Source organism: Loxodonta africana, chromosome 3 (genome assembly GCF_030014295.1).
Source record: "Loxodonta africana isolate mLoxAfr1 chromosome 3, mLoxAfr1.hap2, whole genome shotgun sequence".
NCBI lineage: Eukaryota > Metazoa > Chordata > Mammalia > Proboscidea > Elephantidae > Loxodonta > Loxodonta africana.
In genome coordinates this window covers 159,962,554-159,976,438 of record NC_087344.1, presented here as the reverse complement: position 1 = coordinate 159,976,438, position 13,885 = coordinate 159,962,554, and the positions used below count along the sequence as shown (strand labels likewise).

General features: G+C 41.5%; 1 protein-coding gene across 1 annotated transcript in view; it reads left to right on the top strand.

Annotated features, from left to right (window-relative positions):
* VANGL1 (VANGL planar cell polarity protein 1) overlaps positions 1–13,885 on the top strand; it is a 72,944-nt gene that overhangs the window by 46,737 nt on the left and 12,322 nt on the right. Inside the window, exons 5-6 of the mRNA XM_064282380.1 lie at positions 11,546–11,679; positions 13,079–13,211. Coding sequence (XP_064138450.1) covers positions 11,546–11,679; positions 13,079–13,211 — 267 coding nt within the window. The remainder of the gene's footprint in view (positions 1–11,545; positions 11,680–13,078; positions 13,212–13,885) is intronic.

Sequence of the window (13,885 nt, the reverse complement as noted above, 5' to 3'; positions counted from 1 at the left end):
TGTCCAGAATAGAGTCAACCTAGGCCGATGGGCGCAGGGAGCCCACAGACAAGGGAAGTCAGCATTAGTGTACAAGCTGAAGTGTATTTTACAAACATGACCACTCATTTGAGCCTTTGGAATTATTCTGGGTTGAATTTCGCCTCCCCGCAAAATATGTGTAGTACATCTTAACCTCTATGCCTGTGATTGTAATCCCATTTGGGAATGGGTTGTCTTTGTCATGTTAATGAAGGAGGATTAGTGTAGGATGTATCTTGAGTCAATCTCTTTTGAGATATAAAAGAGATTAAACAAGCAGGCAGAGCAGACATGGGAGAAGAGAGATGCCAGCCCTGAAGATCACCCAGGAGCTGAAGAGACAAGGACCTTCCTCTAGAGCCAACAGAGAGAGAAAGCCATCTCCTGAAGTTGAACTTCTGGTCTCCTAAACTGTGAGAAAATAAAATTTCTGTTTTTTAAAACTATGATTTGTAGCATTTCTGTTATAGCAGCTGTCTTAGTTATCTAATGCTGCTGTAACAGAACTACCACAAGTGGATAGCTTTAACAATCAGAAATTTATCCTCTCACAGTCTGGGAGGCTAGAAGGCCAAATTCAGGGTACCAGCCCCAGGGGAAGGCTCTCTCTCTTTTTGGGCTCTGGGGGAGGTCATTGTCATCAATCTTTCCCTGATCTAGGAGCTTTTCAGCACAGGAACCTTGGGTCCAAAGGACTTGCTCTGCTCCCAGCGCTGCTTTCTTGGTGGTATGAGGTTCCGGTGTTTCTCTGCTCACTTGTCTTTTTTATATCTCAAAAGAGACTGACTGAAAACACAACCTAATCTTGTAGATTGAGTCCTGCCTTATTAACATAACTGCCCATAATCCATCTCATTAACATCATAGATGTAGGATTTATAACACATAGGAAAATCACATCAGATGTCAAAATGGTGGACAGTCACAGGATATTTGGAATCATGCCCTAGCCGAGTTGACACAGATTTTTGGGGACACAATTCAATCCATAACAGCAGCACTGGACAACTAAAACAGGAATGTATCCTACATTCTACCTCCTTCACTGTTCTTCAAGGGTCCGAGCAGGGAATGGGTTGGAGATCATAGGACATTGAGGCAGAAGTAGTCCGCCTTCATGCACCTCTGCTGAGGGCCAGAGACAGCAATCCAAGAGGTAGGAGTGTGGACCAAGAAAGAGAAAACAGCCTCAGCTGAGACTGCAGGGAGCTCCTGAGGTCTGGAAAGAGGGAGCTCAGGCTGGCCCAGGGAGAGATAGATGGGACAAAGAAGAGGAGTCAGGGCTGACTAATATCTAATGTCTGCATAAGGTCACTGGGTGGGGCAAATGGTTTATTCTCAGCTACTAACCGAAAGGTTGGCAGTTCAAACTGCAGAAGAAAGGCCTGATGACCTGCTTCTGTAAGGATTACAGCCAAGAAAACCCTTTGGAGCAGTTATTTGTAACACATGGGGTTGCCATAAGTTGAAATTGATTCTATGGTGTCATGGATTGAATTATGTCTGCCCAAAAATGTGTGTATCAATTTGGCTGGGCCATGCTTCCAGGTGTTGTATGATTTTCTTATATGTTATAAATCCTGCCCCTATGATGTTAATGAAGGAGGATGGGCAGCAGTTGTGTTAGTGAGGCAGGATTCAATCTACAAGATTGGATTGTGTCTGGAGGCAATCTCTTGAGATATAATGGAGAGAAGGGAGCAGAGTGACAGGGGGACTTCATACCATCATGAAAACAGTGCTGGGAGCAGAGCATGTCCTTTGGAACTGGGGTTCCTGCACAGAGAAGCTCCTAGTCTGGGGGAGCATTGATAAGAAGGTGAACAGAGAGAGAATGCCTTTCACCTAGAACTGACACCAAGAATTTGGATTTCTAGCCTCCTAGACTGTGAGAGAATAGATTTCTCTTTTTTAAAGCCACCCACTTGTGGTATTTCTGTTATAGCAGCACTAGATGACTAAGACATATGGCAATGAGTTTTTTTTTTTTTTTTAATTTTTATTGTGCTTTAAGTGAAAGTTCACAAATCGAGTCAGTCTCTCATACAAAAAATTTATATACACCTTGCTATATACTGTTAATTGCTCTCCCCCTAATGAGACAGCATGCTCCTTTCCCTCCACTCTCTATTTTTGTGTCCATTCGGCTAGCTTCTGACCCCCTCTGCCTTCTCATCTCCCCTCCAGACAGGAGATGCCAACATAGCCTCATGTGTCTCCTTGATCCAAGAAGCTCACTCTTTACCAGTATCATTTTCTATCTCATCCCAATCCCAGTGCCGCCGAGTCAATTCTGGTCGAGTCGATTCTGACTCATAGCTACCCTATAGAACAGAGTAGAACTGCCCCATAGAGTTTCCAAGTAGTGCCTGGCGGATTCAAACTGCCGACCCTTTGGTTAGCAGCCGTAGCACTTAACCACTATGCCACCAGGGTTTCCTTCTATCCCATAGTCTAGTCCAATCCCTGTCTGAAGAGTTGCCTTTGGGAATGGTTCCTGTCTTAGGCTAACAGAAGGCCTGGGGACAGTGACCTCTGGGGTCCTTCTAGCCTCAGACCATTAAGTCTGCTCTTTTTACGAGAATTTGGGGTCTGCATCCCACTGCTCTCCTGCTCCCTCAGGGGTTCTCTGTTGTGTTCCCTGTCAGGGCAGTCATTGGTTATACACAGGCACCATCTAGTTCTTCTGGTCTCAGGCTGATGTAGTCTCTGGATTATGTGGTCCTTTTTGTCTCTTGGGCTCATAATTACCTTGTGTCTTTGGTGTTCTTCATTCTCCTTTGATCCAGGTGGGTTGAGGCCCATTGGTGAATCTTAGATGGCCCTTTGCTAGCATTTAACACCTCAGAAGCCACTCTTCAAAGTGGGATGCAGAATGTTTTCTTAATAGATTTTATTCTGCCAGTTGACTTAGATGTCCCCTGAAACCATGGTCCCCAAACCCCTGGCCATGGTACGCTGGCCTTTGAAGCATACAGTTTATTCAGGAAACTTCTTTGCTTTTGGTTTAGTCAAATTGTGCTGACCTCACCTGTATCATGTTGCCTTTCCTTTCACCTAAAATAATTCTTCTCTACTATCTAATAGTGAAAACCCCTCTCCTGGTCTTCCTCCTTCTCGCCTCTCATAACCATCAAAGAATATTTTCTTCTCTGTTTAAACTGTTTCTCCATTTCTTATGATAGTGGTCTTATACAATATTTGTCCTTTAACACCTAACTAATTTCACTCAGCATAATGCCTTCCAGATTCCTCCATGTTATAAAATGTTTCATGGATTCATCATTGTTCTTTATTGATGGGTAGTATTCCATTGTGTGAATATTTTAAAATACACATAATTTATTTATCCATTCTTGCGTTGATGGGCACCTTGGTTGCTTCCATCTTTTTGCTATTGTAAACAGTGCTGCAGTGCACATGGGTGTGCATATATCTGTTCGTGTAAGGGCTCTTCTCTAGGATATACTGCAAGGATTGGGATTGCTGGATCGTATGGTAATTCTATTTCTAGTTTTTTAAGGAAGTGCCAAATCGATTTCCAAAGTGGATGTACCATTTTACATTCCCATCAGCAGTAAGTGTTGCAGGCTCTCTACAACCTCTCCAACATTTATTATTTTGTGTTTTTGCTGAATGCCAGCCTTGTTGGAGTGAGATGGAATCTCATTGTAGTTTTGATCTGCATATCTCTAATGGCTAATGATCGTGAGCATTTCCTCATGTATCTGTTAGCTACCCAAATGTCATCTTTAGTGAAGTGCCTGTTCATATCCTTTGTCCATTTTTTATGTAGGGTTATTTGTCTTTTTGTAGTTGAGTTTTTGCAGTATCATGTAGATTTTAGAGATCAGATGCTGATCAGAAATGTCATAGCTAAAAACTTTTTTCCAGTCTGTAGGTAATCTTTTTACTCTTTTGGTGAAGTCTTTGGATGAACATAGGTGTTTGATTTTTAGGAGCTCCCAGATGTCTAGTTTTTCTTCTGCATTGTTAGTAATGTTTTATATACTGTTTATGCCATATATTAGGGCTCCTAATGTTGTCCCTATTTTTTCTTTCATGATCTTTATCATTTTAGATTTTATATTTGGGTCTTTGATCCATTTTGAGTTAGTTTTTGTGGATGGTGTGAGGTATGGGTCTTGTTTCATTTTTTGCAGATGGATATCCAGTTATGCCAGCACCATTTGTCAAACAGACTGTCTTTTCCCCATTTAACTGACTTTGGGCCTTTATCAAATATCAGCTGCTCATATGTGGATGGATTTATGTCTGGATTCTCAATTCTGTTCCATTGGTCTATATATCTGTTGTTGTACCAGTATGAGGCTGTTCTGACTACTGTGTCGGTATAATAGGCTCTAAAATCAGGTAGAGTGAGGCCTCCCACTTTGTTCTTCTTTTTCTGTAATGCTTTTTTACTTATCTGGGGCCTCTTTCCCTTCCATATAAAGTTGGTGATTTGTTTCTCATCTCATTAAAAAATGTTGTTGGAATTTGAATCGGAATTGCATTGTATCTATAGATCACTTTTGGGAGAGTAGACATTTTTACAATGTTAAGTCTTCCTATCCATGAGCGAGGTATGTTTTTCCACTTACATAGGTCACTTTGGTTTCTTGCAGTAGTGTCTTGTAGTTTTCTTTGTACAGGTCTTTTATATCTCTGGTAAGATTTATTCCTAAGTATTTTATCTTCCTGGGGAAAACTATAAATGATAATTGATTTGGTGATTTCCTCCTCAATGTTCTTTTTGTTGATGTAGAGGAATCCAACTGATTTTTGTATGTTTATCTTGTATCCTGATACTCTGCTGAACTCTTCTATTAGTTTCAGTAGTTTTCTTGATTCTTTAGGGTCTTCTGTGTATAAGGTCATGTCATCTGCAAATAGAGATACTTTTACTTCTTCCTTACCAATCTGGATGCCCTTTATTTCTTTATCTAGCCTAATTGCTCTGGCTTGGACTTCCAGCACAATGTTGAATAAGAGTGGTGATAAAGGGCATCCTTGTCTGGTTCATGATCTCAATGGGAATGCTTTCAGGCTCTCTCCATTTAGGATGATGTTGGCTGTTGGCTTTGTATAAATGCCCTTTATTATGTTGAGGGATTTTCCTTCTATTATATTTTGCTGAGAGTTTTTATCATGAATGGGTGTTGAACTTTGTCAAATGCCTTTTCTGCATCAACGGATGAATCATGTGATTCTTTTGTTTTATTTTGTGGTAGATTACATTAATTGTTTTTCTAATGTTGAACCATCCCTGCATGCCCAGTATGAATCCCACTTGGTTATGATGAATTATTTTTTTGATATGTTGTTGAATTCTATTGGCTAGAATTTTGTTGAGGACTTTTGCATCTTAGTTCATGAGGCATATAAAACCAAAAACCAAACCTGTTTCCGTCGAGTCGATTCCTACTCATAGCAACCCTATTTGTCAGAGTAGAACAGCCCCATATAGTTTTCAAGGAGCGCCTGGTGGATTTGAACTGCCAACCTTTTGGTTAGCAGCTGTAGTGTTTAACCACTGCACCACCAGGGTTTCCATGAGGGATATAGGTCTGTAATTTTCTTTTTTTGTTGTGTCTTTACCTGGTTTTGGTATCAGGGATATGCTGGCTTCATAGAATGAGTTTGGGAGTATTCCGTCGTTTTCTGTGCTCTGATATACCTTTAGTAGTAGTGGTGTTAACTCTTCTCTGAAAGTTTGGTAGAACTCTGCAGTGAAGCCGTCAGGGCCAGTGCTTTTTTTAAATAATTTTTATTGTGCTTTAAGTGAAAGTTTACAAATCAAGTCAGTCTGTCACACAAAAACTTAAATACACCTTGCTACATACTCCAGTTACTCTCCCCCTAATGAGACAGCCTGCTCTCTCCCTCCACTCTATCTTTTTGTGTCCTTTTCTCCAGCTTCTAACCCCCTCTACCCTCATCTCCCTTCCAGGCAGGAGATGCCAGCATAATCTCAAGTGTCCCCCTGATCCAAGAAGCTCACTCCTCACCAGCATCCATCTCCAACCCATTGTCCAGTCCAATCCATGTCTGAAGAGTTGGCTTTGGGAATGGTTCCTGTCCTGGTCCAACAGAAGGTCTGGGGGCCATGACCACTGGGATCCTTCTAGTCTCAGTCAGACCATTAAGTCTGGTCTTATGAGAATTTGGGGTCTGCATCCCACTGGTCTCCTGCTCCCTCAGGGGTTCTCTGTTGTGTTCCCTGTCAGGGCAGTCATCGGTTGTAGCCGGGCACCTTCTAGTTCTTCTGGTCTCAGGATGATGTAGGTCTCTGGTTCATGTGGCCCTTTCTGTCTCTTGGGCTTATAATTACCTTGTGTCCTTGGTGTTCTTCATTCTCCTTTGATCCAGGTTGGTTGAGACCAGGTAATGAATCTTAGATGGCTGCTTGCCAGCGTTTAAGACCCCAGACACCACTCTTCAAAGTGGGATGCAGGATGTTTTCTTCATAGATTTTATTCTTCCAATTGACTTAGGTGTCCCCTGAAACCATGGTCCTCAAACCGCTGCCCCTGCTAGGCTGGCCTTCGAAGCATTCGGTTTATTCAGGAAACTTCTTTGCTTGTGGTTTAATCCAGTTGTGCTGACCTGCCCTGTACTGTGTGTTGTCTTTCCCTTCACCTAAAGTAGTTCTTATCTACTATCTAATTAGGGGATACCCCTCTCCCACCCTCTCCTCCCTCTCGTAACTGGTCTTACACAATATTTGTCCTTTTGCAACTAATTTCACTCAGCATAATGCCTTCCAGGTTTCTCCATGTTATGAAATGTTTCACAGATTCCTCACTGTTCTTTATCGATGCGTAGTATTCCATTGTGTGAGTATAACATAATTTATCCATTCTTCCGTTGATGGGCACCTTGGTTGCGTCCATCTTTTTGCTATTGTAAACAGTGCTGCAATAAACCCAGGGCTTTTTTTGAGGGGGGAGTTTTTTGATTACCTTTTCACTCTTTTCTTTTGTTATGGGTCTATTTAGTTGTTCTACCTCTGTTTGTGTTAGTTTAGGTAGGTAGTTCATTTCTAGGAACTCATCCATTTCTTCTAGGTTTTCAAATTTGTTAGAGTACAATTTTTCGTAGTAATCTGATATGATTCTTTTAATTTCAGTTGGGTCTGTTTTACCCATCTCATTTCTTATTTAGGTTATTTGCTTCCTCACCTGTTTTTCTTTTATCAGTTTGGCCAGTGGCTTATGAATTTTGTTAATTTTTTCAAAGAACCAGCTTTTGGTCTTGTTAATAACTCTTTGAATTGTTTTTCTGTTTTCTATTTAATTCTGCTGTAATTTTTATTATTTGCTTTCTTCTGGTACCTGACAGTTTGTTTTGTTGCTCTCTTTCATTTGTTCATGTTGTAGGGATAATTCTTTGATTTTGGCTCTTTCTTTTTTTTGTATGTGTGCATTTACTATAAATTGACCTCTTAGCACTGCTTTTCCTGTGTCCCAAAGGTTCTAATAGGGAGTGTTTTCATTTCCATAGCATTCTATGGATTTCTTTATTCCATCCTTAATGTCTTGTATGACCAAGTCATTTTTGAGCAGGGTATTGTTCAGTTTCCAAGTGTTTGATTTCTTTTCCCCTGCTTTTCCTGCTATTGATTTCTCCTTTTATGGCCTATGGTCAGAGAAGATGCTTTGTAATATTTCAGTGTTTCGGATTCTGCTAAGGGTTGCTTTATGACCTAATACGTCTATTCTAGAGAATGTTCCGTGTGCACTAGAAAAGAAAGTATACTTGGCTGTTGTTGGGTGGAGTGTTCTATATATGTTTATGAGGTCCAGTTGGTTGATTATGGCATTTAGATCTTCCATTTCTTTATTGAGCTTCTTTCTGGATGTCCTGTACTTCACTGTAAGTGGTGTGTTGAAGTCTCCTACTATTATTATGGAGCTGTCTATCTCACTTTTCACTGCTGTGTTTGTTTTATGTATCTTGCCGCCCTGTCATTGTGTGCATAAATATTTAATATGGTTACATACTCCTGGTATATTGTCTCTGTAATCATTATATAGTGTCCTTCCTTGTCCTTTGTGGTGGATTTAACTCTAAAGCCTGTTTTGTCGGAAATTAATACTGCCACTCCTGCTCTTTTTTGATTGTTATTTGCTTGGTATATTTTTTTCCATCCTTTGAGTTTTAGTTTGTGTCTCTTGTAGGCAGCATGTAGACATATCTTGTTTTTTTAATCCATTCTTCCACTCTCTGTCTCTTTATTGGTGCATTTAGTTCGTTTATGTTTAGCGTAATTATAGATAGGTGTGAGTTTAGTGCTGTTATTTTGATGCCTTTTTTGTGTGTTGTTGACAGTTTCTTTTTCCCACTTAATTTTTTGTGCTGAGTTGTTTATATATTGGCTTTTCCTCTTATTCATTGTTGATTTTGTTTCTGCTGAGTCTCTTTTTTTTCCTTGTATTTTGATGAGTTAAGATAGTCTCCTTTGTGGTTACCTTAGTATTTACCCCTATTTTTCTAAGTTTAAACCTAACTTTTATTTCTTTAAGTCTCCTTGTCATCCTCTTCCTATGAAAGATCTATGACTACATTTCTTAGTCCCTCTTTCTTGTTTTAATGTTGTCTTCTTTTTTGTAATAACATCGTTGTTTCCCTGTTTTGAGCGTGTTTTTATCTTGATTTTTTTTGTGATTTCCCTGTCTGGGTTGACATCTGATTGCTTTGTCCATTGTTCTAGTCTTGGGTTGATACCTGATATTATTGATCTTCTAACCAAAGAACTCCATTTAGTATTTCTTGTAGTTTTGGTTAGGTTTTTACGAATTCCCTAAACTTCTGTTTATCTGGAATGTCCTAATTTCATCTTCATATTTGAGAGACAGTTTTACTAGATATATGATTCTTGGCTGGCAATTTTTTTCCTTCAATGCTTTATATAAGTCATCGCATTGCCTTCTTGCCTGCATGGTTTCTGTCGAGTAGTCCGAGCTTATTCTTGTTGACTCTCCGTTGTAGGTGACTTTTCGTTTGTCCCTAGTTGCTCTTAAAATTCTCTCTTTATCTTTGGTTTTGGCAAGTTTGATTATAATATATCTTGGTGACTTTCTTTTAGAATCTACCTTATGTGGAGTTCAATGAGCATCTTGGATAGATATCTTCTTACCTTTCATGATATCAGGGACGTTTTCTGCCAACAAATCTCTCTGTATTTTCTGTTATCTGTCCCTGTTCTGGTACTCCAATCACTTGTAGGTTATTTCTCTTGATAGAGTATCACATGATTCTTATGATTTCTTCATTTTTTAAATTCTTTTATCTGATTTTTCTTCAGATATATTGGTGCCAAGTGCTTTATCTTCAAGGTCGCCAGTTCTGCCTTCCACTTGCTCAATTCTGCTCTTCTGATTTTCTATTGAGTTTTCTAATTCTGTAATTTTATTGTTAATCTTCTGAATTTCTGTTTGCCGTCTCTCTGTGGATTTTTGCTGCTTATTAAATTTTTCATTATGTTCTTGAATAACCATTTTAATTTTTTGAACCACGTGTGTGTTCCTTGGCTTGTTCTGTATATTGCCTGATCTCCTTTCGAATTTCGTTCCTGATGTCTTAAAGAGTTCTGTATATTAATCTTTTGAATTCTGCATCTGGTAATTCCAGGAAGGCACCTTCGTCCAGAAGAGCCATCGATTCTTTGTTTTGAGAGCTTGTTGAGGTGATCATGGTCTGTTTCTTTATGTGACTTGATATTGACTGTTGTCTCCGAGCCATGTGTAAGTTTTTGTATTAGTTTATTTTATGTTTGCTTACTGTATCCCAGCTTCTTGCTTTGTTTTTGCTTTGATATACCCAGATGGGTTGCCTGAGTGAGCTAGCTTGATTATTTTTACCTTTAAAGCTCTGATGTCCAGTTACCAGATGGCTTGAGCTGTTATCAGGTATTTCAGTCTAACAGTCCATTTGCTTTTCTTGTATGAATTCAGCTCAGGTGTCCAGGTAGCTGGTAATCAAGTGTGTGGTACAGACTCTGTCCAGCAGCCTTAGAGGGGCAGGGGTAATTGGTGTAGGTACCGGTGTCTGGTTGCAGTAGGGGATCACACTCTGAACAAGGCCGGGGGCTGAGAACCGTCCCCTGAATGTGAGGAAAGTGCTTCCCTCTTCCCTAAAGCGTACAGGTGGGTGCCTTCTGCAGACGGACCATGGGCACGTAATGCTTTTGTTTGTAATGACTGGGAGGTACCAGTTATTCTTGGACCCCTGTTGCAGGTGGCTGGGTGACCTGAGTGGAGCCACTAGTCCTTATGCCCCTGATGTGGGTAGGTGAGGACCGTTTTTAATAGGCAAAGCGGTACATATCAAACACCCACCTCTTTACCGTGCAGCTGAAATGGTTACAACCTGCCAACAAGGCCCCTAGTTAGTGGAGCTGACAAATTATCTTTTCCCCTAGTTGTGAATTTATTCCTACTCCAAGGCCAGGAAGATGGCTCCAGACACTCAACATAGCCTATCTCAGGCCCAGGGAAATCAACAGCCACCGAAGCCATCTTGGGGGCTGTGGGGGCGTGGTAAAATATATGCATGTACTTAGCTTTTGCCGAGAGCACCATTCTGCTCTGGTTCCAGAGGTGTGAGTAGGCTGTGTGGCTGGCTGCTTATCCCTGAGGAAACTGTGGTGGAACGCTACCACCAGCCCGCCACAGCCACTCCCAGGAATGGTGTCTGAGGGATCCCAGTGATTCAGGTCTGGAAACTCCTCTCCACTTCTGAACCGTCTCTTCCTGCCCCTTCCACTTAGTCCGTTTTCTACCTCTGCCATTGATGTTCAGGGCTCCTAGCTTATCATAAATATAATCATTTCACTTGTTTTTTCTGGTCTTTGTTATAAAAGGGATCACAGGAAGTATTTGGCTATTCTGCCATCTTGGCCCCACCCCGAGTTTGGATTTTTTTTAAATGTCTTCATCCTGCTTATTTTAAGTGAGCCCTGCCCTGTGTGGTTGTAATTGTCCTGATCAATATAAAACCTAAAACCCAGGATTCCTTATGCCAAGGGACAATGAGGTATAGGGGAGAAAACACTGAAGTAGAACCTAAGAAACTTGAATCTACTGTTTGTTCTTCCACTCATTAGCTCTGTGACCATCATTAGATCTCTTGACCTCTTTGGGGGCCTCAGTTTCTTCTTTTGTAAACTGGGGAGGAAATAAAGCCCATGTCATCTATACAAATGTAAGTAAGTCGTAATTTCTTCCTTTTGCATCTATAGGCTGGATGAGATGTGGCTGATGATATGTCCTGGGAAGGACTTGGAAGCCACTTGGCCACAGAAATTTTTTTTCATCTTTAAATTTTCATCCTGGAGACAGGTGTGATGAGAGACCCATTAGCCTTCTCTGTGAGAGATTATCTTTGGTATTTTATGACTTTAAAAAAAAGAAAAAAAAATTTTTTTTTTTTCTTTACCTGCCACAAAAAGGGGATTTATCATTTTGAACCAGCTTCTTCAATGGCAAAGCTTTGCATTAATTTTGTCCTCTTTTCTCAGTATCCAGCGAGCAGCTTTGGTGGTTCTGGAAAATTACTACAAAGATTTCACCATCTATAACCCCAACCTCCTCACAGCCTCCAAATTCCGAGCAGGCAAGAACATGGCGGGGCTGAAAGTCTACAATGTAGACGGTAGGTGCCTTGAAACAGTCCTGTGGTGGAAGTAGGGGGCGCGGTTCAGATGGTCACTTAGCTTAACTTTGTGGTCTGTTTGGTTCTGCCTCGTCTCAGTGTTTGTCTTCATGGTACATTCTCATTTCAGAACAATTTCTGTTTTGTTGCAGCCAGGCAGATTTTCAAAGGAATGTTGATTTACAATCTGCATATGTGGGAGGGTCCTTCATTTGGGGAGTATGTGGTTGAAAACAATAGTGGTGTGTGTCTCTCGCCTCCTACTAGGAACATCTTATTGAAAGCTATTAGGAAAGGGCTGCTTTTCAAAATTTGGATAAACTGCCCAAAGATTCAGAAAGCTATCCAAATTAGTTAAGACTAGAAATCTCTGTAGCTCTGGCATCTGGTGAGATACTTACAGGCGTTTCTCAATCCTGGCTAGGAGCTGGGTTTGAGTGGGTGACAGAAGGCCGGAGGCCAGGCGGGGAAGTCAGAGCGTTGTTTCAGGGTATCAGATGGTTTAGTGCAAGAAACAGGACACGGTATCATTTCTTCCTGGACTGTTTGGGTCAGGGCAAGAGCTTTGCAAACCGTAGAAGAGGATCATGTTGTCAGCAAGGCAAGTGATTTATAGCCAGTGTCAGTTCTGGAGGTGATAACTTCACCATTGTGTTTTTGTCTCTTTGCGGTGCGTGCTCCTCCTGAATCCTGAAGGGTTGGTAAATTTCACCAGTCACCAGAAACCTCAGTGAAAATTTCCACTAGCAAAACCAAGTCACTAGGTAGACGAAACATAAGAATGCATAAAATGTGCCTTGTCCTTCCGAAAAGTTTAGATGATGAGTATTCAGGGAATGAGAGCAGGAGTTACGAGTGTGGATTAATATATGGGCCCCTTGGCATGTTCTCAAGTATTGGTGCTTTCTGTTAACGCTGTGGCTGCCGTGATGTTCCAGCATAGCTTGTTGTCCTGTGTGTGAGCTGTGTCTCCACCTCCCTTGACATTCTTTTTTTCTCTGTCCTTGTCCTCCCCACCCCTCTCATTCTTGCTCATTGTCTTATTGCTGAAATGTAATGTTTCAGCTTGTCTTTATGGCCAAACTGAAACTTTATGTAACAGATGGTAAGTAACATCTTCAGGTCACTCTCTGTTATTTTTGGCCCATATTTTAATTGTCGAGCATTCTCCCTCCCCTTCGGGGTCCTGTTTCCGTTTCTGCAGGTCACATTGGGGCTTAGGAAGATTTACTTCCTCTCCTTGGGCATAGCGAATGTGGAGCCAGGCTATGGCTCTCCTTCCTAGGAAGTTACTTTGAGGATTTGTTGTGTGTGCTAAATGGAGATAGGTGGATGATATTGACAGACGCTGGTACTAGTTGGCACTCAAACTGTTCTTCCTTCACCATCCTTCCCAAAGGCCCCAGTAACAACGCCACTGGTCAGTCCAGGGCCATGATTGCCGCAGCAGCTCGGCGCAGGGACTCAAGCCACAACGAGTTGTATTACGAAGAAGCGGAGCATGAACGTCGGGTAAAAAAGCGGAGAGCAAGGTATGTCCCATTGCCCCCCTGCCTCCTGGACATTAACACCCTCATGGATTATACTTTTTTTTTTTTTAATGCCAGAGTGAACTATCAGTTTATAAACGTGACCTGCTAGAGTCTTTGGACTGTGTCCTGCTCCCGTGTTGCTGAAACTTCAGTATGCGTAAGCTCTGCCTGGAAGGCTTTTTAAAATACAGATCACAGGCCTCAGGCCCCACCTCCAAGATTAGTATTCAGTACGTCTGGAATGGAGCCCTAGTGGCGAAGTGGTTAAGAGCTCAGACTGCTAACCAAAAGGTCAGCAGTTCAAATCCACCAGCTGCTCCTTGGAAACCCTATGGGGCAGTTCTACTGTGTCATATAAGGTTGCTATGAGTCAGAACCGACACAACAGCCCACAACAACAACAGTGTCTGGAGCTGGGCCAAAGACATGGTTCTAACAAATCCCCTGGCGATGCTGAAGCTGCTGGTCCCTGGTCTGCACCGCCAGGCCTTGCTGGTTTTCAGGATCTGAGCATATTAGTTGAAGTGGACATGGTGGCTTTCACCATGTGTGCTGTGTCTCTTTCTTCCCCTCCTCGTTCCAGGGACTGGTGGGTGAGGGGTTGCTTGGATCAAGGGGGTTACAGCTCTAGTCCTTTTTTTTTATTTTCAGCTCTGGTTCTTTATAAGCCTGCT